Raw genomic sequence first — 24,779 nt, forward strand, 5'->3', positions numbered from 1 at the left:
CTTCCATGCACAACTTCCACCACTTCCATATCACTGCAGAGCCAAAACATTTTTAAATTAATACACAGCAAGTTTGTAACTGAAGTTGAACATTAACTTGTGCCAAGCTAATATAAAGAAAGGCTGAGGAAAAACTGTAATTTTAAGAAGGAGGGTTTCCCCCCCCTTTTCTCCTTTGAAAAATGTATTTTAGGTTGTAACATTGAATTCACACCTTTAGGTTAGAATAGAATACACAGATAAGCAAAGACCATTTATAATTAAAAAAAATGGTTTCTTTAGAAAGCAATGCACAGGTTACAAAACAACGTTTAAGAAAAAGTTAGTCAAAGCCTCAGTTGTCTATTTCTTATTTCTAAAACTCTGTCATTCTCCCCTTTCTGCATCCTCATACTTTTACGTCATCTATCCTCTTGACTTTCTCTAAAGGCCATAAATAACCACATTATCCTTAAGGAAAGTCAAAAGCGAAGTAGAAAACACAAACTTGTAACACTCCACTACTGTACAGCAACTGTCCAAACATATATTTAACTTATTCCCTATGAATTCTCATGAAAAGGAAAATTATGCTGACTACATATACCACATATATTAACATCACATGGTCTTAAAATGAAGCTTTGGAAACTGCACAAAATTCAACTTCAAGAAAAGCGTATGTTTGTCGCTATCTTTCAAACTCAGAAAAATAACTTCTATTTACTTTTTGAGTATGTCACATTAACCTCAAACATTAATTAAGGAGAAGAGGAAGAAGGCATACATTTTCCAAGGCACAAAGGTTTAGGCCAGAAAACCTTTTCCCTTTCTGTGGCTTCCTCGCCTACACTAAGATTTAAGTTTTAAAGGCTTGTAAGAATTAAGACTCTAGAGATTTACCATAATGATTTTCAGACATTGACATAATTTTTGTAGTCTTTGAAAACAGTGTCAACTTCAATTAACTTCAGGTACATGTCTGCTTACCATCTTTTGCTGATTTTGTAACAAGCACCCCACAGTCAATAACTCGTACATCTGCATAAGGCCTACTTGCAGTATCAGTTTTCAGGTTTTCTATTTGTTCTATTACTTCAAAACCAGAAATAACCAGTCCAAAGACAACATGTACACTGCAGAAATAAAATATTTGAAAAGTACAAACATTTATATACGGCTGTAATTATTTTCCAACAAATTTCAGATTTAAAAAAGTCATTCTGAAATAGAAACATTAGGCTGCACTGACATCATCTGGCTCTTAAAATGCATTAAACTTAAAAATAAGCTTTCTATTACTGTTACATTTATGACAATGCTAAGATTTCATGCAACATGAAACAGAGGTCCACCCCAGTTCCGTCTGAGATAAATACTTGACGTTACTCTACTCTCTTCTGCATGGGCAGAGTAAACAGATCATCATTTCTAATCCATCCTTCTCTTCTTGAAATTTCGTGCAACAGAGAGACCAAGAGTCCATACATAAAGACGACAGAGAAGCTCAGTTTTCCCCAGAGAAGCAGCATTTATAGGTCTCTATAAACTCAGCATACAAATTCCCACTGGCATTGCAGGGACAGTTCTAATTAAGGAATCCCCAGTTTTGTTCTGCCATACCACATTTCTCTTTCCTCCTTCCGTTTGCCTCATACTTCATAAAAACACACCACAAAAGAAAGTACTATCCAAATATATTCAACTTGACATTTCAACTCACTGATGTATGGACTGAGGGTATCAACCAGTTTTAAAGAAATAATGTTAGGATTTAAGACCTTCCAAGTTTTTGACCGGTTTTAGGAAACAAGTTGCAACTTGAAAGTTTTACAGAACTAAAACTTTTGTTTTCCATCTTGTTCTACTGTATAATCTTTCACAGAATTAGGAATGTTTCCCCATTGTTGTCCACTTTCAACATAACACATGAAGACTTACAACCTTCAAATTTTAGCCATCACTGAAGAAACTATAAAGGATTCTTACCCATCAAGATGAGGAGCAGGTTTTGTTGTTCTGTTTGACAAACAGCAAGATGGTAAGATGGTAAAAAAAATAATCAGGGGTTCAGATGAAGTAAAAGAGGAGAATGGCACAGAAAAAAAGAAAAGAGGTGAAGGTAAGACAAAAAAAATAGCGAAAAAATCCAGTTACATACATGGAATTAAAAAAACTTCACAGATTATACACACAGGCTTTTTTAAACTTTTACATGAAATTTGTTTGAAGCTTAGCTAACTGTGCATACTTGAATGTTGTACCAAGTATCATTTTATGCATGCAATAAACACTTTTCAAAGAAGTGTATTTAAATACACATTAATATATAACTTACTAACATTGCTAATCAGAGAAGATACAATTTGGCAATAAATATTGGGTTACTAGTGGAATTTAAGTGTTGCTAAAATTGTTGGGTTCTTACATGGCAAGGTCACTTTAAAGTCAGTTGATTTAAAAAAAAGAAGAGTTAACATGAGGTAGATTCTTTGCTTCCCACCCCCCGGCTTCTTTCTTACCCTGCAGTTACTGGCTTGGCCTCATGACTCAGAGTACAAAGCAATAGTACCTTTAACCGTCAAGACTACAGCACTTCAGCTCATAAGCTCACAGGCTTCCCAAAAGCAACAGCAGCACAATGCAAGCAGACATTATATGCTACCCTACAGTTTACTCCCGAGATAAATGCAGACTTCCTCCCTATTTTTCAGCTTCCCACGTTTAGCTGTTTCTAGCCTGAAAGAGAAATGCAGCTGCATTACATTTGTACACTATCCTAAAAGGCATTTGGAGTTACGCCAAATTTCTGAGTTGACTTCAAATTGGAATATTCAAGGCTGTGCATATACAATTATATGTTAAGATGCACCTTTTTGATGACAACGCTATGACCTGGTATTTCTCTGTATCCTTTTCCAAAAAATAAAGGAAATTACTTCTACAAGTAAGCCTGCATAATGTTGCACAGGGAACCTTGCTATGCAGACAAATTCAGCAAGGTACATCAGAACTTACATTAATCTTGTATATTGGGGAAGAAAAAAAAAAAATAGAAGTCAAGATAATTTGCACTTGACATTATTTTAATATTTGAAAACATTCTTCCTCTCTCCTCCCCAGGCACTATTTTGCCTTTCTAGCATTGTTCCAGTGAACTCCCCTCTCTCAAAATAAATAATCAATCAATCACAGATGCTTTTTCTAAATTTACGATTAAGATGGATGTGGTACAATGAAGTCAGTTTTTCACTGCTATAATAAAAATACTACTTTTTAAGCACAGGTCTTCACTCAGGTTTTGAACTCAGAACACTGCAGTGCTGGAACACATGCCAAAAGATGGAACTATGAATCAGGAGTGTTTACACTCTTGATTTTTTTTAAGCTCCAAATGCCAACTGACCTTCCACTTCTGTAATCCTAGAATAATACAGAAAACTTCTTTGGTTTAACAGAGGGAAAGAAATGCTATCAAGACAACAATTTCTCAATAGTAGGGGGTGTTCTTTCTTTTTCCCTTGCTAATACAGCATATTTCTACAAACAGAAAAATTCTTACAGCTTTTGAAGTTCTATGAGCAAAAGGTAACTGCATTAACAACCTGCTGTTAAGTAAACAGTTTAAGCGGGCTTAATTATAAAGCTGAGTTCAAGTAGTGAAAAAATAAAGAGTGGGTTACTTCCGTGAAACAATAAACAAAACTTAGTGCTCAGAATTAGCTATAAACAGCAATAGGTTCAAACACACTTGATCTGAATGCTGTAGTAATGTTCTCCTGCCATGCTGCAGCAGCACTTGAAGACCAATTAAGTAAATTACCTAAGCATGTACTTTCTTTAGTCCTCAATAAGCAAATAAAGGGATAGTTGGTACATTAAAACTCATGTAGAGGTTTCTTCCATTACAGTTGGAATTTGATAGATAAAATGGATAGGATTCTTCTCATTTACTTGTTCATGAAGTGAAAACACAAGGAAAAGCATTATCCAAAAAGAAAGCTTTTTAAATGCAGGACGAGGAGTTAGGTGACTTACCAGGCTTCCTATGGGAAGCAGAAACCCAACTCCTCCTTGTGCTTTTGAAAGTTTTCTCATCTCAGTGTTAGGGTTGTTACCTGACATTTATTCTGCAAACATGCGCTTTAAAAGACCACATCAAAGTTTTCTGCATATGTTCTGCCTTTCAATCCTTGAACATTCGCTTTGGCTTCAAAACTGAATCAGGAGAAAACCTACCTACTGCCCTCACACTACAGAATCCTAGAGTCACGATGAGCTCCTCCCCCAAAATACTATTTTATTATAACATTTCTATGCAGTTCTTTTATAAATTTAAAACATTCAAAATCTGCCTTATAATATGTACTATATTATCCAAGTCATTTACAGAAGGACAAATACCTTTCTTCACTCAAGTTTAAAGTAAATTGGTTATAGATACTGCTGAATAGAAAAGCATCTTTTCGACAAAAGTATGTTATCACCCACCCCCCCACCCCACCCCCCCCCCAAGAACCTCAGTCCTAACAAAGGATTTAATGCACATAGCAATATGATCAGAAAAACAAGAAAGATAAAAACAGAAAGAAGAAAAGGAAAGGACACAGCCTTAGAGGAATGAGACATTACCTTTGGAGCGCACGATGTAACACTGTTTCTGTAAATTTTACACAAAAATGGCAGAAATAAATTGTAATACATTTTCAGACAAAACTGAGTCTATGTTTTATTAAATACAAGTTTAAAATTAATATTAATCAAGTTGTATGCAGAACAAGGATGCCTAAAAGAGGGCTCTAAATTTTCTTTAGAATACAAGGTACTTTGAAAACTACAGTAAGTTCTCCTTAAAAACAAACCTATAGACATAACCTGCTTGCATACACTATGACAAAGATAAACAGTTAGAAAAGAGAATCCTCCCACTCCCCTCTAAGTGTCAATCCAGCAGAAGTGTTAGAACACGCGCACAACTTTAAGCAGATGAATAACTGTTTTAAATGGGTTTATTCACATGCTTGCAGTCACATAGGTGTTCAGATGCTCTACTGAATCCAGTCCAGTCCCCTACTTCATAGGGTGGCACCCCATAGCTTAAATGTTTTCAGTTACAAATGCAATGTGTTAAGTCAGAACGTCTGCATCTTCACACATTTCACAATTAGCTGACATCTTCCTCGTACTATGAAGCTTTTCTAAAATTGAGAAAACCAGGTGTTTTCTCTAAAATATATGCATTGCTACTAGATTGTTTGTGTTCAGAATTATAGAAAAACACATTGCAGATGAAAAAAAGACAAAACATATGCACCAGCTAATCCCATACTTTTGCTCTGGTATAATTCTGAACATCAGCAATGCTTTAGAAATGCATTATCAGTGGATCTTATCCATATTCCCCCCCAAATAAACTATTAGTTCTTAATTATGTCTCTGCCTATTCCAGCATTGAAGTGATCTGTTGGTTACTTATTACACGTAAAAGCTTCCTGTGAATGCACAGGCTGTGGTTTTACATTAACTTTTGATCAAGCCAACAGGACCAGCTTGTGTGATAAGTGCACATATACCACTTTTGCTCAAAGATGATGCAACATCAGCCCCTTTCATCTGAAATGTTTAGATTTTTTATATTGCTGTCAACTGTTTAATAATTAGCTCAAAGTTATTTCATTCACAGTAAAAAAAAAAAAAACAACTTGATTAGAAAAATACCTGTTTTGGGACACCAAAAAGACTTAGGAATGAACCACTTTTAATAAGCTGGTAACATTCAGAAATAATTTGTAAAATCGAAACAAAAAGAGTCCCCGCAATTTATTTTATCCTTCATTTAGCAAAATGGTTAGTTTGTTTGAATTTAGTAACTAGGCATGGCACCACACATTACAAACATTTCTAAAAACAAAAAAAGCTATTTAGTTTTGAGCAAGAAAGCAGAGCTTGAGAGACACATTAAACCAATAACCTCGATATGGAATAAAATATAAATCTAGCAGTAACAGCAAAACAGCCTCACGTTTTAAATAGCTTTTGAACACAGAGGCAAGAACTCCAAGCATTTGAAGTGGTAACACAACCTAGGACTCCTCTTTAAGTTGTAATAAGGACGTATCGCTCAGTAAACTACATGGCTAAATAACAAGGCAATAAATTAATTATTACACAAAAATTCCCATTGCCCAAGAGCGTGGTTACTTTTTTTTCCTCCTATTGTTTTCTTTATGCTTCATTCTGCATAGGCATTTCTGGTTTTCTACTAAGTGTCCCTTGACTGATTTTGTATGACAATGGAAGTGAAGTTAAGCCCATGCAAGCATTTATAGGATCAGGAGTCTCATTAATTTTATAGTACTGTACATATTCATTTTCACAAGAATTGCACTTATTTTGTACTGTAACTTTCCTTTCTAGCAGGTTGTGTATGGCCACATGCATGACGGAGTTGCTCTAAAGAGACAAGTACCATTATCGGATCAGCTTGACTGAGAAGCAGAATACATTGCTCAAGAACGTCATCACCCAACAATACAGCCACTGAGCTGGAACATCCAAGAACAGGCCGACTATCCCCCTCCCCAACTCTAAATGCTCTAGATGCACTCCCCCAATAACTAACAACCAGCATCATCATCGTTTCAGCAGCAGTTCAAAACAGGTATTTGAGTATATAGAAAAGGGAAGATGATTCTACAGGGTTCCTGTCAACACCTACCCCCCCAGGGATTCCATATCTGAGTATCAACATGGAAACAGGACAATTAAAAGAAGATTAACACACTCAGGTGGTGCTTAGAACACTTACTAAATAACTGATGGTTCTAAAAGAAGTTATTCACAAGAAAGCATCTAAGTAATGGTGCTATCTGAAAATACAAGTAGCCAATTTATAACCTGGTGCCTTCAACACAGGTCTGCAGTAAAACGTTACAACAGATCCCCTTGGGTAAAGAAAATTAAAATTCCAGTATTTCACAAATCCAAACATTCTAAAGGGATGATGTCTGTAACCTTTCTGCTGGATTTCAACAAGATGCATTTCTTCAGACTAGGAAATGTTTCAGACCCATGTGTGAATAGACATGGCCTATTTAAAGTATGCGTGCATGAAAAACGCAGTCCTTCCTTAGCTAAACACTCTCCTTTCAACCCAGCTGTTGCTCCTAGTTGAGTAAGGAAAAAAAGAAGCGGGGAAAATTAGTCAACAAACATTGAACACAGCACTTATGTATTTTTATATATATAAAAAAATGTCAGATTTTTTTTATAGTGTGTGTGTATATATATATACACACACACACACACACTTCTGACTCTTTATTCTACTTGTGCATCTTGCCAGTTTCTACCAGTGCTTTAATTCACGTTCATTCTTTTCACACTGGCCTCACTGGAGCTTCCTAACTATACTTACACTGTCCTTTCCGTGCCTGGTTCTTCACTGTTACTTATAAATGCTTCAGGCTCGTTCACGCCAAAGAAATTTCTGATGAATTAAAGATAGCTGATGATATTTAGGATCGGTCAGATGCTTGTTCACATTAAGACTAGTGTGAAGCTTCTATTTCAAGTAAAACTGACCACTGCAGCTCAACTTTTAACAATTTTTAGGCTTCGCCTAGAGTCTTGCTGTGACCAGTTTGCTAGTGCAGTCTGCCAAAGACGTATTTGCTGCCTGATTACTTTCTGTAAAGACTAGTTATTCCAAATGACACTTCTCTGTGATAAGCAGGGGAAGCACTGCAGATGAATAAGCAGAACTGTTATAGTCAGAATTCTTGCTGTTATTTTAGCCCTACATGGGCCAATACTTACATGAAAGAAAATAACTTATTTGCACTGTTACAATAGATGGGTATGATGGAGAAACATAGAGTTCTCATCCCTGAAGTTATCTATGAAAAAGATGCAGAGGTCTAAAGAAGTTCAGATGGAGATGAACTATTTCCCTTTCTACAAAACTAGTCAATAAAATTAAGCATGCTCAAACCATTTAAAAAAAAAATCTAAAGGCTGCCATTGAAGACTGCCTTTCCCACAATTTTTAGGTTATACATTTGAAGACCATTTTTCTTCACAATAAACTGCTGAATAACTGAGCATCCTTTTGAGTATAAGAAACGTTTTAATTTCAGCTTAAAGTATATTACACTAAAGGAAGCAAACATTTTAAAGAAAAGCTGTATAAATGCACAGTACATTCCCTAAAGTAATCAGACAAATGTCAGCAAGCAAGACTAACTGCTTTAATATACTGCATTTTAAGGTCAAGTCAGAAGCTGCCTAGATAAAATCTTCAGCCATTTCCTACTTTCAGTGTTGAAATTCAAACTCTCCATGTTATGAAGCACAAACCAAGTTCCACCATTAAAAAAATCTGTACAAAAAGACAGATTGTTGAACCGTGTGTTTCACCATCCATCCTTGCCTATTCATAAACTGAGCTATCAAACAGGAACCTGACTTTGCAAGCGACTGCGTACATACACACATGCCTTGACGAGCAGCCTCAGGGGCTTCTGTACAGAATCTGTAACTGCACGTATTCATTCCCAGGATCGGCTGCAGTACTGGAGGCCAACGGTGGGATTCAGCTTAAATGCATAAACTTCAATATATTAAAGGCATCCACAAGTGCAGTAGGCATCTCAGCTGCTGATCAGATCTCGGCAGAATGCTCAATTGCCAACATCTAGGCATCTTGAGCCACCCTACCATATCCTGCCTGCCTTCCAGCTGCTACTCCACAAGTGCAGGGTGTCGTGCAGGTGCTACATCACATTTGCACTCCCTGTCTTGGAGTTCCCAGTGGTGTCTCGAACAGTATTAGATGTCTGCATGCAGTAAAATTAAAAAAAAAGCCCTGGTCGAGAAGGTCACCAAAGTCTAGAGCATTAGAGCATGCTTTAAAGACTTAGCCAGCAGCCCACTTAGATCTCATCGGTTTTACTGGGAGTTTACTCCTGGGCTTGATTCACTTGTCTGACTAGGGCAAGCTGGTGTCATTTAAGACATTACAGGATATCCAAGAAATCTGCATGGGGCATGCAGGTAAGACAAGATCTTCAGAACATCCACAGCCTTCTCTCTAAGAGCTGAAGGCCAGGCAGGACACCCCAGGACCGTAAAAACAGCTTTAGATTCCTACAGGCAGCTGATGTGAATCTAGCTTACATGGAAACTATCATGTTTAGGTATCTTACTCTGCCTGAATTCCCACCAAACTGATAGTGATTTTATGAAAAACCAGAATTTTTGAGGAAGCCTGCATCTTTCAAAATACTTCTGTATTTGATGAAAGTGCTCTTAAACACTGTTAATTTTATTGTCCCATGTAAATTATAATTTAGCATCCAAAACAACTTTAGGTTGTTTTGGTGTGCGGGGAGAGACAAGGTGTTTGAACAAGTAAGCTGAGTCTACTACGCATTAAGGGAAAGAAGACTACTTCTGAATCAAATGCAGGAGAGAAGAAACTTTAGAGCCCTCAAATGATAGCTGCTTGACTGATGTGACATCATTAACTTTTCATGTATATTGTTCAGATAAGCTTAAAAATGGAAAATTATGAGAAGAGAACCAAAAGATAAGTCACCGAGTAGTAAATAGTGAACCCATGTCTTTCAGACAGCTTATTAAACCACAGGGGTTTTTTTTATATAGAGATTGCTTTCCATATTAATGCGTATACAATCCATTTAGACTTATTGCAAAGAAGCACAACATCTAAAATTTGGTTTGAAGGTAACAGAAAACAAGCTTTCGACACTTAAAATTTTATCTCTATGGAAAGTCAGAACAGCGGTAACTGTGCAAGACTTCCTCTTAGGTTCCTATTCATTTTCCATTTTTAGGGCATTCTTTAGGAAGAGACCTAAAAATGTCTCTTATCTGAACTTCATCATATCATACTGAAGATCTTTTTCAGGCAAAGAAAAAAAAGAAAGGTTCCTGAGGACAGTTTACTCCTTTACTGATGACAGTGAAGCGCCATTCATTCTTAACCCCCAAGAAAGATGGCAAAGAAAAAAATAGTTTTTCTAGTTAAGTAACTACCCTAAAATTTACTTTTGAACGCCAGTGTGATTTCACAAAGTTCTTCTCAGCACAAGCCCAGAGTTATAATCCAGATCCTTCCAAATACAAACTGTTAAACATTAACAAAAGGCAAGTTTTAAAGGGAATTTAACAGGAGGAATAATTACATAAAAATTAGCAAGTTTCAAAATACTAATACTGAACCTAGAATACAACTGCTTTAATCAGAAGACCCTGACATATCAGACCTGAGTATTTATTGATGGTAGAGTCATGTGTTTTCTATAATCTAGCAGAATATAGCTACATACTAAAATGGATTATTTTTTTTTTAAGGTAATGAAGGAAAAATCTTATTGTCAGCACACAATTTTACATAGTGTTGGTACCAAAGTAGTTGGTATATGCACAAGTATGCAGCAATATAGAAGAAAAGCATGTCAGGAACAAACACTCCAAAATTAAAAAAGATTTTAAAAAACCCCCCACTCATCCTCCCCCGAAATAAAACCCAAACACCCCAAAACTAAATCATAAATCATCATATTTTAAAGAGCACATGCAAAACCATACAAACCACCTCTAGATCTCACTCCTTTTTGTATGCAATGCTCAACCCCTGTTACCATTTGGTTGGTGCACACACAAAGCCAAAGAATCTATTTTCTGGACACTAAGAACTTACTGCATAAGCCATATTTTTAGGGTAAAAAGTAATGAACAAGGAATATCCATGTAGTACCAGCTTCTAATTCACATAAATGCCACAAGCAAGTTGTGATAACTAGTGTTTCCTGTTATAGCTTACGCTGCAGGTACCCGCTCAACCCTATTTAAAATAAGGCGGATAACGTTATAGATAATTTAGCAATACCATCTTTCTCATGAACAGCGCTTCTCTGTTTAAGAAAAGCTCAACTGCCATATTACATCTACTCACATGAAAAATTGGGAACCATTGGTATGTTTCCCTCGGTTTGCCATTGACAAAAGGAACGCTCTGTCATGTTTGAGAATAAAGTTTTCATCTGTTTGAAGAAAAAATATGTTTGTCAGATTTTCCCTGACAAGCAATGCAAGTCTAATTTTCTTAGCAACTTATGGATGCTATAAGGAGAAATTTTGCTGCTGCTAAAGAAACATGAACAGGTTGGAAAAGACAAAAATCAAGTTGAAACAAGCCTCACGGAAATTACTGTAGAAGCAGTTACGAGACAGAAAGCATTCTTTCTTAAAGAAAAAGTTTTAGATGTAGCGCAAACATTTCTAATGAAAAAAATTTTAACTCTTATTAGTGTCTTCAATAAACACTAGATTCTCACAGACTTGGATTTAAATCCATCATTTTCTGAATAAGAACAAGGTTGGCAGACTTACTGACATCCTAAAACAAGACTTAACATACATGATACCGTTATTTACACAGCATGCACCTTGTAGAAAGATCTAGAGAAAAAAAGCCATTGCCCTGGGATGGCATGTTAAAAGATAGCCACCTATCCACTCAAACCTGGGAGTCTCAAGATGTACAAGGGAAAAAACCCTAGGTCTGAATGAGAAACTAAAGAACATTTTCTTCCTGCAACCCAAGTATAAAATCAATAAAGACTAAATCTAACATGCATTTTATATTCCAGTGAATTAAAGAGGACTTCTGGTTGTACAGCATAATATAAACCCAGATCTTCTGAAGTTCATTTTCAAAGCTAGAAATAGTAATTTGAGTGTACAAGCCATTATTTTTAAGATTACATAGCAAAACACAATGCTGCATGTTTAGCACTCACCGCCTTTAGAAAGAAACTAGTAACTTCTTAGCAAATGGATCTATTCAAGACTTTCTTTTGACTAAAGGCTGCAGTACTCAACACCAAACCATGTCTCTGTTTAAGACAAACTTAATGGTATGCACTTGACCACGAAGAGCTACTTGCAAAACATACAGAACCAGGGGCTGTTACATAAATACATATAGTGCCTTCATTAACACTTGAATATCACAGCAAGTACCTGTTTTTTTTGCAAGAAAGAATTGTATGCCTAAATGAATACTTTATAAACTCACCCTTTTCCTTCCAACTGATTTTAAAAAGAGGTAAATGTACATTTATTTACAAATTCATTGCAAGTAAAATAACTTGTGTAGCATACAAACGTCAAACACTTTCAGAAACAAACACTAAGCATACAAACCTTGAATAGGGAAGGGGATGAAAGGGACATTAACAAAAGAAATAACTGTTTAGAATACTGGCATAATTTCCAGCTCTTTCTAAGAATAAGTCATTAACCCTCAGAGAGGTTAAACACAGAACTCTCCATTTCTCCAAGCAACACAGATATCCATCTACAAACGGACGTATCAGTTGTCTATATATTTACTAGGGAGGGTACAAGGGAACAGTTTGAATTTGTGTTACTGAGCTTTTGTCTCTTACCTTTTCATTTTGCAAAAGACCACATTCTCTATAAACAAAAGAATATGTTGACAGTTTTAGGCAGGAAGATAGGAGTTTATTCATGAATAAAGTTGCCTAACCTCCATGTTGAAAGTCATGTTTAACCAATAATGTTAGCCTTAACTAATTGTCAAAGTTAAATATTACCAAAAAAATTATCTGAAAGTCATGCATATAAAAAGAATTCGCATGCAACATTAGTTTCATGCAAGAGGTGATCTATGAGTAGACCTGTTGTCATTAAGTAGCTTGGGAATCAAGACTTGTTTATCTCAGAACTGAATAAAGAATCTGCAAAGACATAATTCCTCTTACCTTTAAAATAGCCACCATAAATAGATTCACCTCCTTTTCCATTACCTATGCATTAAAAAGCATGAATTAAACACATTGTTCCATTTATGAAAGAAACTGTATGTAACATTCCACCAGTTCACAACAAACCAGGATACTTAGTTACTAGCATAGTCAGTTACTAGTATCTGAGCATAAACTGTTTAATTAGAAGTCACAGCTGTGCATTATCGTGTTGACACTCAAAATATTGAGAATGAAGATTGTCACAGTGCCTCTGAACACTGGAGAGTCTGAAGCAGGGCTCCAAAGGCTAATCCTCACTGGTATTTGCTAAAGCAGCAGCTGATAGAAAAACAACAGCAAGCAAAAACAAAACCCAAAAACCAAAAAACAAACAGTAGGTATGACCAACAATCTTGCCTGGCTCAAAGCAGCCGAGACCCCACTAGAATGGACGAGGTAAAGTAGCTAGCAGTTTTAAATGCATCCTTACTTCTACTTGACTCTCATAACACTGCATCCGTGTTACCAGGTACAAGATTTCAGGACACAGCGAAGAAAACAGACAAGTATTTCAAGTAAGGACAACAGGCTAAAACATTATGTTGTACACAGACTGCAGGGAAGGAAACAAAGAGACTCCTGGGAAAAAATCTCCTTTTAGAAACTTACTCATTAAACACTTCCAGCTTGTTTACTACTTTATTATTTTTTATTATTTTAATAAGTAACATTATTCATTATTCACATAGTTATGTCCCTGTATCAATACAGCATTACTAGAGTTGCCTCTACTGCAGACATAAGAGAAAAGCCGTTAAGACTACAGTTTGGATTTGAATCGTTTTAATAAGATAGGTGTTATCAACTCCAGCAAGGTTTTTTTCTTTAAACACATTTTTCTAAAAAAAAATATTAATTCAGTTGAAACACTTTAGAATTTCAAAAATTAACAAAGAAGTGGGTCATCTATGCAATACTTCACAGCAAATGCAGTCTTTTTATGGCACTGTAATACTTCCATGGCATTTTCTAAAGTTACATTATAACCCCAGAAGTTATAACATTTCTGTTCCATTTAAAACATTTCAGTTCTAAAAGTGTATTTTACCTTCGCTGAAGTCCCCACCCTGAATCATGAAGTTTTTAACCACACGATGGAATGTAGTGCCTTTGTAACATAGCTTCTTTCCAGTTGTTTTGCCAATTCCTTTTTCACCTGCACGAAGGTTAAAGAAAAAGAATCCACAGATTGTCACTGAACAAATCCCAATGGTTTTATATCTATTAGCACTAGGCTGGTAAAAGAGCCATCAGAATAGCACAACTATAAAAGATAACAGTCCTACCCGTTGCCTTTTCACCCCCCATTAATAGCAGAAGGGACCCCTTTACATGGGGCCTCTCAAGTCAAAATTAGGTTTCTTAAAAAAAATTTCCTCCCCTCCCCAGAAGGAGCGTACTCATTAGCAATCCACTCAGGACAATTTATAAGAAAACAAGAGTGTATGATAACGATGGGTTAACTATTTTTTATGGTTACAGCTACACTGCTACGTTAGCCGAAGCTTACACTGGAGTCCTTTTCAAACCACATACATCTGATATGGCAGCTGAATCCCAGGACAAAAATCTGAGCTCAGAACAGGCTTCAACTCAGTTTCAATGTGCTGCACTCTTGAAAAAGTGGGATTGAGCTACGCCAAGCATGTGCCACATCTTCAGCAATCCATGCACAGTGTCAGGCCACCCCTTAATGCCAATCTGTCTGACACCAACCCTCACCATCTCAGTATGAAACCTGAACAAAACAGACTCCCATTTCTGAAAAGACTGACAGAACAGGGAAACAAAACTGTGTCTACAAGAACCATTCCTGAATAGTTTATAGCGTGGCCAGCAGGGACAGGGAAGGGATCTTACCCCTGTACTCGGCACTGGTGAGGCTGCCCCTCGATGAGTGGGTTCAGTTTTGGGCCCCTCACTCCAAAAAGGCCATTGAATGACTCGAGTGTGTCCAGAGAAGGGCAACGGAGCTGGTGCAGGGTCTGGAGCACAGGTCTGATGGGGAGCGGCTGAGGGAACTGGGGGGGTTGAGTCTGGAGAAGAGGAGGCTGAGGGGAGACCTCATGGCCCTCTACAACTGCCTGAAAGGAGGGTGCAGAGAGGGGGGAGGAGTCTCTTTAACCAAGTAATGAGTGATAAGACAAGAGGGAACGGCCTCAAGTTGCACCAGGGAAGGTTTAGACTGGATATTAGGAAGGATTTCTTTACAGAAGGGGTTGTTGGGCGTTGGAATGGGCTGCCCAGGGAGGTGGTGGAGTCCCCATCCCTGGAGGTGTTTAAGAGTCGGGTCGACATGGCGCTGAGGGATCTGGTGTAGTTGGAAACTGCCAATGCTAGGTTAAAGGTTGGACTAGATGATCTTCAAGGTCCTTTCCAGCCTAGACGATTCTGTGATTCTGTGAATGAGAATCATAACTGGGGAAAAAAAAAAATAAAAAATCCCCCAAACCCTAAACAGGTACCAGGGCCATTCTTGCCCAGCAGCAGAAGCCAAGACAGGCCGTGGTACTTGTTAATCCTTTCTGAGCCTGAGATTTCCTAAGAAGGGGCACTCAGTAGACTTCCAGTGCAGCTGTAGTTCAAGCCTACTGGTGATTTTTGAGAAAGACATCCCAGAACCTCAAGCTTCATTAACATTTCTTCCAAAATTCAGAAGAAAAACTGCACTGAGCACGTGGATGAGGGTACTATGATTGGCAGGGCAGAGGTCCTACATAGTAGGTTCACGAGGGATTTATACTGGTCCAGTCAGGGAACATAAAGACACTGACAGTAGCTTCCAAGAAGAGGGGAGCTGGCAGAACACAGCCATTAAGAGTAATAGGTATATTATACTCTGTGCAACAGCTAAAACCCTACATAAACCACATGCACAGGAGATATTCTGTAGTGAGGCAGGACAAATAACCCACCATTCAGTTTCATCCCTCCACTGGTTACTGAACAGGCATTAGACACTTGGTCAGAGGATGCTTAACCCATTCCGTACCACAGTGCTCTCAGAAATGCACGTGTACTTGGTACCCAGAGATCTATTTTTGCGATCTATTGTTCCTCCACCCAAAACTAACTGATCAAAGCACTCCAAATTTGCCATTCCAAACAGCCCATTGCTGCCAGGATGATGGCAAAGAGCAGTTTGAGGCACAAAACCCACTCATGGCATTGTTGTTTATCATACTTGTAGAAACCTTCACGCAAGAGAATACAACTTACTTTCCATTACCCTGGCTCTCCACGCTTCCTTCTACCCCATTTTTATTTTCCACAGAAGTTATCCAAGAAAAGCTATTTATTACAGGGATGGACACACTTTGTTTCCCCAAAAAACGCATCCCTCTGCTACAGCACTGGAAAACCCACATCAGTCAATACCAAGGAGTACGTGCCTACATTGTCTACTCATTGTAGTTCTACATTGTACTAGTCATCGCCCTCTACAACTCCCTGAAAGGAGGGTGCAGAGAGGGGGGAGGAGTCTCTTGAGCCAAGGAACCAGCGCTAGGACAAGAGGGAATGGCCTCAAGCTGCGCCAGGGCAGGGTCAGACTGGCTCTCAGGAAGTATTTCTTTGCAGAAGGGGTTGTTGGGCGTTGGAATGGGCTGCCCAGGGCAGGGGGGGAGTCCCCATCCCTGGAGGGGTTTAGGAGTCGGGTTGACCCAGCGCTGAGGGATCTGGTGGAGTTGGGAACGGCCAGAGTGAGGTTCATGTTGGACTGGATGATCTACAAGGTCTTTTCCAACCGAGATGATTCTGTGATTCTGTGACTGTTGGTCATGTCTCGGTGTGTCCGTCAGGCTATGAATAATCCCCTCACAGAACGGGATCCTGCACTGCATTCCATGTAATTGAGCTGGTACATTAAGGTGAGAGGTGAGCTGTAGACCATGGCCAGAAGCTGTAGTCCCTTTTTTTACTCTCCTTTATGGTATTGCCGAGACAGCATAGTCCCTATCATAATAAATGGCAATAGTTGTGGTGTTCCTTTTTTTCATGCATGATACAACTGTGGTCAAAATCATATCTCTCAAGTACTTCCCCATAAGCCACAGATACTTTAGACAATGCGCTTAAGCTACTGGCCAAATGGTGGGGGACTAAGTTCCTGCAAGAGATGTACTACGTCACTCTGATTTTCAAAACGAATCCTTGGACTCCCAGTCTGGCAAAAGACAGAGACCAGTTGTTCCACTGGTTAGAGCTGCAGCACCTCCCTAAGCTCAGACACTTTTCCGCAACAGCCACTACAAAGCCCATGGGCTGGGCTTCTTTTCTGTTTATGGCCAAATACTAGTTTTATTCTTTTTGCCCTAAATGTGCATGAATTTTGTCCCAAAAAAGAAAAAAAAATTGTATTTCAGCCCCATCTACTTGCACCCTTCCTAAGCAGTTCTTTGCACGTGCTGCAAATCCCCTGGAAATGGGATAGTGGAAGAGAACTTAGATAGTGATTGCAAGGGATAGCCCATTAGCTGAGGAGGGCACAACACAAGGGCCTTTATTGAAGTGTCCTTCTCCCTTTGACAGGTAAAATCTGCTCTCATGCCCTAACACCCTGCACTGCCAACCCAATCCGAGATATTTTGCGTTCGACGCCCAACAGTGGTCCATTCGAGATTATGAGAAGGAAAGCTCCTGACAAAGCACCGAAGAGCAGATGGGCTTGTGTTTATTCAATAGGTGGACTGACTGAAGGACCTGCAAGTCCAGATGTTTTCATTTAAATGCAAGGAGCCTCTTGCTGTCAAGGCAGACAGCACTCTCATAGGAGACAGGTCTATTTCTGACAACAATGTCATGCTGCAGGAAGGCAGCCAGAATCACCCTGAGATTATAGAGGGAGCAGCAGGCACAATGAAGGGCACAGTATTTCAAACACTGGTCTCCAGTCTTTCTCTCAGGGCATATCACTTTGCTCTGAGACAAGTGAAACCCCTCTTCACAAGGGCACAACAGAAGTGCACAGCCCAGATCAAGTTGCTGTGAGGTCCATAACAGCATAAGTGAGGTCGCGGGGTACTCTGCAGCTCTGATGCCTTTACCATCCACAAACCAGGTCAGTACCCACACACGAAGGAAAAAAACATGCTGGACTGGCCTAACAGGCAGAATCCAGAATTTATGTATTACAGAAGTGTAAAATGCTCACAGTCTGCTGCTAAAATATTCCATTACGTAGACTATATGGTCCAATATGGGATAGCATCCCCTGTTATACAGCTATATACCTCCTTAGACCAGCATAGAACTCACATACAGCTACACAAAGATGTCAGCTCCAGGAAGTGATGCTGTACTGAGTAAACCTCTCAATTCAAAGATTTCTTGCAAAGGACAAAAGAGATACCTGAGAGGAACTCACACCTCTGTGATGACTGAAGTTCTACCAATGGATCTTGCTGTGAAAAGTGGCAGGAGTCAGGGGAGCCTGACTTCTGGAAGCAAATGACTTATTTGGTCTCTGATAGATGGTATAGCAGCTCACAACTCTAAAAATTCAAAGCAACCCTTCACATCTCAGTTCTGGTTGCCAGAGATCAGTGCAATCCTACCACTACAGATCTCCCATCACAGAACTGCTGCTCTTCTGAAGATAGGCTTTGTAGGTCCTCTAACATAACCCAGGCAAACACTGAAGCAGTAGCCCAACTGGAATGCTACATCAGTCCATGGGGACAGGGAGAAAGCACATACCAGAGAACTGCCGGATGACTAAGCCTGGCCTGCCACTCCAGGCCACAGCTCTTGTCTGCGGTACCATGCAGGAGACAGCACCCTCGTGTAGGGTGTTCAGTTCAGATGCTGAGGCAATCAAGGTTCTGACAGGACAAGGCAGGAGGGCAGGGAAAATGGCACACATAATGCAGGTAACTAGCAGAACAAAGTGCACTGGAAGAACTTGTCAAGGAGCAGCAGAAAGGCAGACACAACAGTTGATAAGAAAAAACCTCAGGCGAACTGAACAATAACACAGATGTAATTAGTGCAAATTAGAAAAGAATTAATGGTAGCTGTGTGACCCTAGCATCCAAGCTCAGCCATCCTGAGGTCAGTGAGCAGAAAAGAGATGGCTTCTACCAACAAAACAAATTAATGTAACTTTATTCTCTTAAACATTACGTTCACCAAAAGAAATGAAATTACTTCAGGTTCTTCTATATGCTTTTTCTCTCCCATGCAGAATTTAATTATCATGTTCTTATTAGCAAATTTTTAAAGATACCTGTCAAATCTTCATTCTATCCTATGAGTATGCAGCAAACACAATTTGCAAGAATGAAACAAATGTTTCAAGTAGTTTTTAAGTCTGCGAGTCTGATCTCAAGAGTAGACCTCCCAATTCTGAGCTTACTTTCAAATGTTTTTCCAATTAAAGACAGGTTCCAGCTGAAGACATCAATGAAACCTGTACAGCCAGCTGTAGAACAGAATTCAAACTGGGATGCAATACAGAGAAGGCAGACTTTTTTTTTTTTTAAAGTTGTTCTTTCTTCTGCTTGTTTCATTCCTCATCATCTCCAACACCTCTTCCTTTATCTCCACGTAACATTTTTCTAGCCAAGCTGCTGTAAGGATTTAAACAACCCTTCAGAGCTACAGAACATGAGGCTCAGACATTACACTATTCAGTCTGTTACTGCATTTTACTTATCTTTTTTAATCTATTCTGATTAAGATAAACTTCAAACAAGTTCCCATTTTTCTATGGTAGTGTACCATTCTTTCCCATTCTCAGTCCATCCCTAGGTATCTCTTTAATAAGTCTAAGTGATTAAAAAAAACACCAGAAAGTAGAACAAAAAAGAGGGGGCTCACCACACAGACATCAAAAAAAAAAAAAAAAAAAAAAAAAGAGAGATGTACTGTACCTTCCACAAGTTCAAACACATGACATTCGGGGATTTGAGCTCTGACAAGATGAACTTCAACAAGTTAACGCATGAGGCTAACCACAAATTTGTTTCCCATAACCAGTTAGCTAAAAGCTGTTCACTAAGGCCACATGTTAAAATACTGCCTGGAGAGTCTTGCTGGAGTGTTTTAATGATTTGGGAAAGAGTTATTTTATGTACAAGGTAGGGGCTTCACTGATGCAGTTAATTCAAGATATACTGCAAGTTGCTGAGCAATCAGGTATAAAAGACCAGGAGATGACCCAGAGACACAGAATGCATTCTTCACATAACACACACCAATTCCTGTAATAACCTAACCAAGATTAATCTTCAATTTACAGCTGAAAAATCCCCGAGGAACAGCGTAGACCAAAAAACACCCACCAAACCCTTACTAACCTCACTCTTCCAATCATTAGAAACCATTTTTAAGAAGTTAAGTCCTGCTTAAAAAAATGGGTTGGAGAGGGCTACGTTATACATTGGCATTCTTTTGCCAATGCTGTCTCTTCGATTTCAGAGATCTCTCTTTTCTCTCACCAAATGATCCCAGGATTTCTAAGGGACCATCATATTCCCTTTTAGTCCTTCATTTAGCTAAATATGAAAAACTTTCTCATATTTAATAGATGCTCCTGTCCTCTGATCCCTGCATAGCACTTCTATACACCTGAAAAGTTTGTTAAATACATTCAACATGTTATATAAGAAAAATATATATATATTCAACATTTTCAGTAGTGTCCCAAATCAAATGTCACCATTACACTGTGCAGTGACATTAATACTTAATGTCTATCCTGATAAATCCTAAAGCCCTGATAAATCCTAAAGAATCACTTGCCTTTGTCACAGTTGTGTAACTTAAGTGATGAATAATTCCACCACAGCCCCAGCCTTGTCCATCACTTCTACCTACAGGAGCCCCACATTAGGGACAAAAAAAAAAAATGGTTTTGTTCCATGAATTCACAGTTTTGTATTCTGTAATGATGTATTATCTCCACTACTCTAACTCACGGTTACAGAATACCACACTATTTCCTGCTATGCATTATTCACATCCTCCTCAGCACTAACAAGTCTCTCAGCTTTGTTTCTACCAGAAAAAAAATGATCAGTGCTATTATTATGCTGTAGTCTATACTTGCATAAACAAATAATAATTGTAAGAAACATTAAAATTCCTAAATATAAGCATGTTACTTACCTGAGCACAAGCAAAGGAAGTTTTTGCAAGTCTTCGGACATATGTCTGAGAAAAGCTGAAACATAATTCGACCAACTAGAAGATTAAAAAAAAAATAAGAGTTGTATAACTGTTTATAATGATGTAAGAAAATCTGCACATAAATAAATCATATTTTGAAAATATAATTTGAGAAAAAATTATTTTATCAGAATAAGAAAACACCTCAAATATGCATACATTAAAACAAGCAGCAGGAAAGAACAATACCGTAATTGTACAAAATTGAAGATTAAGTAACATCATTGTATCTCATTTATTAAAAATCCCAATGATTCTACTTTGATTTGAACCTGGAAAGCCAAACTGATTTACTAAAATAGTGTACCCTGTCAATTCATTTCTGTTTTGAAAAAGAAAAAATTTGCCATAAATACAGGCCCTCAGAGAGCTGGGGTCATTTCCCCTCCCCAAGTATTATGTTTATACAAATACATTAATAATTACATTTCTACAGTTTTCCCTGTGATCATTACCTAAAAATCCAACTGACTTAGTCCCATACTGTGTTAAGGATTATAGATACATTGGCACTCTTGGCCTGAAATCCTTGTGTTTAAAAAAAAAATAAAAATAGATGAATCAAATAGGAAAGATGAAAGGCAGACAGAACAATACTAGCAGTTTCAGGATTAACGCTCCGCTTGCCAGATACTATGAAACAAATACTACTTTCTGTCTAGGCAAAGCCAGCAGAGTAAGTCTCACTCTCAGCACAGCCACCCACCCCCAACGCTACTGGTGGTAGTTATGCTTTGTACCTTGGAAAACTATTAAAATACTGCTGAGGAGTGGTTTCATATAAAGAAAAACTCTTGTAGAACAGATTCACATTTTCCATTTTATTTTCCAAGATACTGGGATGTATATTACTGAAAAAAAAACCAAAAAAATCTCCCAAATATATGAAATCTTTAAAAAACCACATAATTAGCAAAGAAAAAGTTATCTCTATAGGTTGTGAAATAAGCCATAAAAGTCACACTTAGGAAACCAGTAACAATCTGTCAATGAGCACTACCCTCTAGTGGGGTACACTGGTAAGACTTCAAGGATCATTTTAGAAAAGTAACTACTCCAGGAATTACTTTCCTTTTCCATCCCTTAAAAAAAAAGTAGTTGAAGTTCAAATGTATTTTATTCAATATTTCATCACCAAGAAAAATTCTGAGAGGCTCCTAAGAAACTGCGTTCAATTTAGGGCTCTGTCCAAATGTATATAATTGCCAGCAAGGTGAATTGTTGGTCCAAAAAGGGGAGAAAAAGAACAAAACACAGAGATACCACCTGTATTTTGTACTCTTAGATAAAAATCCACGATGCCTTCAGCTGTGTAACTGTCTGCATTTCATTAACTGCAGTATGAATGTTCTCTGAGCATTCGGCATTACAGCAGGAAAATGGTAGGGCCAGTCTTCAAGGAATGAAGAAATAGCAAATATTCAAAGACCCCACATTAAACAGTGGTAGCTGTAACTACCACTACGAAAAAGACAGCTATTTAAAAGAGAGGAAACCATTATGAGCTGTGTGGACTGAAGATTTGTACAGAGAACACAACAGAGAAGACACTTTAGCAAAAAAGTTATCAGTTTTCCTTATAAGTGCAGTAATTCAGGAAAGCAGAACTCCCATTCCTCTGCTCGCAAAAGTGCTGAACAGTGACTAAGTGCTTTAGAAAGGCACGTGCAGATTCCCTCTTGCATTTGCTGTGCGGAATAACACAACACCTTTCAGGGAAAAAGTTGTCACTATCCCCATTCTACTAATAGTAGAGAAATAAAGACCAGCTTCTGATTTACCAAGGTGACAGCTGCCAAATAACTAATAGGTGTTACTGCCTAGGGGCTCCAGAAGGGACTTTTGCCCTCAGGCATCAACTGCAGAAGCCTTATGGCTGCAAGTCCCTGTCCCACATAAAAAACCCACCATATTCAGCACCTTAAGCAGCAGACACCACCACATCGGTCTTCCTGAAGGTGTCAGGGCAGAACATGGAAAAAGACATTCATAACCAAGGTATCATGATTTCAAGAGTATCTTTCACTAGTGGTTTGTCAATAATCATGTCTGCTGGCTTCCCATGTCTTTCAACTCCTACAGACTGTTTGCAATGCACATATCCAACAGCAAAAACTATACATCAGGTTTAAAAGATAAGGCCCCCTCTCCTCCATACAACCCGAAGTACTGCTTACTGTTATATCCAGCTATACAAAATGTTGCCATGTGCTTATAATACAAAAACCACACACTGTGTATCCATCTGGTGGGTTACTATCTGTATTTTACCTAAGCTGCATGAATACCATTATCACTGCAAGGTTCTATTTTCCACTGACAAACAGGCAATTAAATGTGCCAGAGAAAAATCATGCACATTTTCACACCTTGATCAGGAAAGTACACATGAAGTAACAGCTGTTAATAAAAAAAAAATCTGTATAAAATGCATTAAAAGCATGCTTAGAACCTAAGAAACTTTCTCTTACCTCTTCCCTCAAAAAGAAAAAAAAAAAAAAGAAACATCTTAAACTTGGAACTGAGGTATATGCTGACATAACACAGATAAAAAAAGCACTCAAGATACTATTAATTTCCTCAGATTTAGACACCTCTTCTCTGAAATGATCCACCTTCACTGTACAGAGAAAATTTCCAATACTTTAACTTCACTTCCCTGACAGAAAGGTTATCTGACTAGGCAGCAAGCTTTCTGTGACTAACCGTAAGACTTGAATAGTCAATTAAACAAATTGGTGAGAAGAGTTATTCAAGCAGGTGAAGTCCGCTCACAAACCTACCCAGACTGCTCGCTCAGCTTTAGCCAAGGAACGAGCCTGAAGAGATATCTCACTTCTAACTAAAGCAAATAACACTGGGATTATATTTTTAAAAATGAAACTCTCGCCTAACTTGAGCTGCAAATCTTCCAGTACCACAAGGAAATTATACGAACTATTAAAAACTTAATTTTAATGCATCAGCAGACAGGACATATCTATAATTTTAATTTAGTGTTGTTCTCAAAAGACGACTGATTCTCACCAGCTCATAGCTACGAAGACATGTTTGTCTGTACCTCAGTGTAGGTTTTACAGTACATCACTGTACTTTTTGTGCTAGCCAACACCACAGAAATTTATCCAACCATAACTTAACATTTGCCTATTATTTGTAAAACAATACTTTGATAAAGTATCTTTGTTGGCAGGCTTTTAACTTATTTTCTAAAGACAGTTTTTGATAGAAATTAGAGCAAGTGATGAAATAGTTGTTTACATTACTTGTAATTACACAGCGACGCATATATAAAGTCTAAGACATTTTGAAGTTTGATTTCATAAAGTGCTGTAGCTAATGAGCAATACCAATTACAGAACCACAAAGCATCACGAACAGAAATAATCCTAGTTCAGAACTCTATTTTCAAATTGAAAGATGAACACTTTTTTTTTGAACCCCTAATAAATTTTTCATCTGAGGAAGAAATAGTGCTTGATTCAAAGTAAGTGGTAAAAATTCAGGGTATAAATATCCATGCTATGTTGTAATAAGGACTCCTGCTAGCAAAGTTCATTAAATGATCATTGATTTCAAATGTTTATCCAGTAATTTCCTTCAACTTAGATGCTTAACTCTTTAGAAACAACCTCGGGAGCCAAACACATATTGCTTGAATGTATTTCCCATGTAATACAAACTGTTTTACTAGATTATGTTTTGTTTAGGTCATAAAGGTACCAATTTCAGATAGAGACTCCCAAAATAAACCTATTCAAAATTAAGTTT

The 24,779-nt window shown here is 38.0% G+C and overlaps 1 protein-coding gene across 11 annotated transcripts in view; it reads right to left on the reverse strand.

Annotated features, from left to right (window-relative positions):
• Window positions 1-24,779, reverse strand: part of NKTR (natural killer cell triggering receptor) — a 45,671-nt gene that overhangs the window by 16,019 nt on the left and 4,873 nt on the right. For 5 of the 11 annotated variants that reach the window (XM_074845770.1, XM_074845751.1, XM_074845761.1 and 2 more), the window contains 6 exons: window positions 20,949-21,023; window positions 13,888-13,995; window positions 12,795-12,839; window positions 10,961-11,048; window positions 1,969-1,998; window positions 970-1,115 (listed from right to left, as the gene is read on the reverse strand). In XM_074845770.1, coding sequence (XP_074701871.1) covers window positions 970-1,115; window positions 1,969-1,998; window positions 10,961-11,048; window positions 12,795-12,839; window positions 13,888-13,995; window positions 20,949-21,023 — 492 coding nt within the window. Of the gene's footprint in view, window positions 1-969; window positions 1,116-1,968; window positions 4,454-4,611; window positions 4,674-10,960; window positions 11,049-12,458; window positions 12,487-12,794; window positions 12,840-13,887; window positions 13,996-20,582; window positions 20,654-20,948; window positions 21,024-24,779 lie in introns of those variants that run through there. The other 6 variants (XM_074845791.1, XM_074845780.1, XM_074845800.1 and 3 more) reach the window with 6 other exon arrangements.

Source organism: Strix aluco, chromosome 1, assembly GCF_031877795.1.
Source record: "Strix aluco isolate bStrAlu1 chromosome 1, bStrAlu1.hap1, whole genome shotgun sequence".
Lineage (NCBI taxonomy): Eukaryota > Metazoa > Chordata > Aves > Strigiformes > Strigidae > Strix > Strix aluco.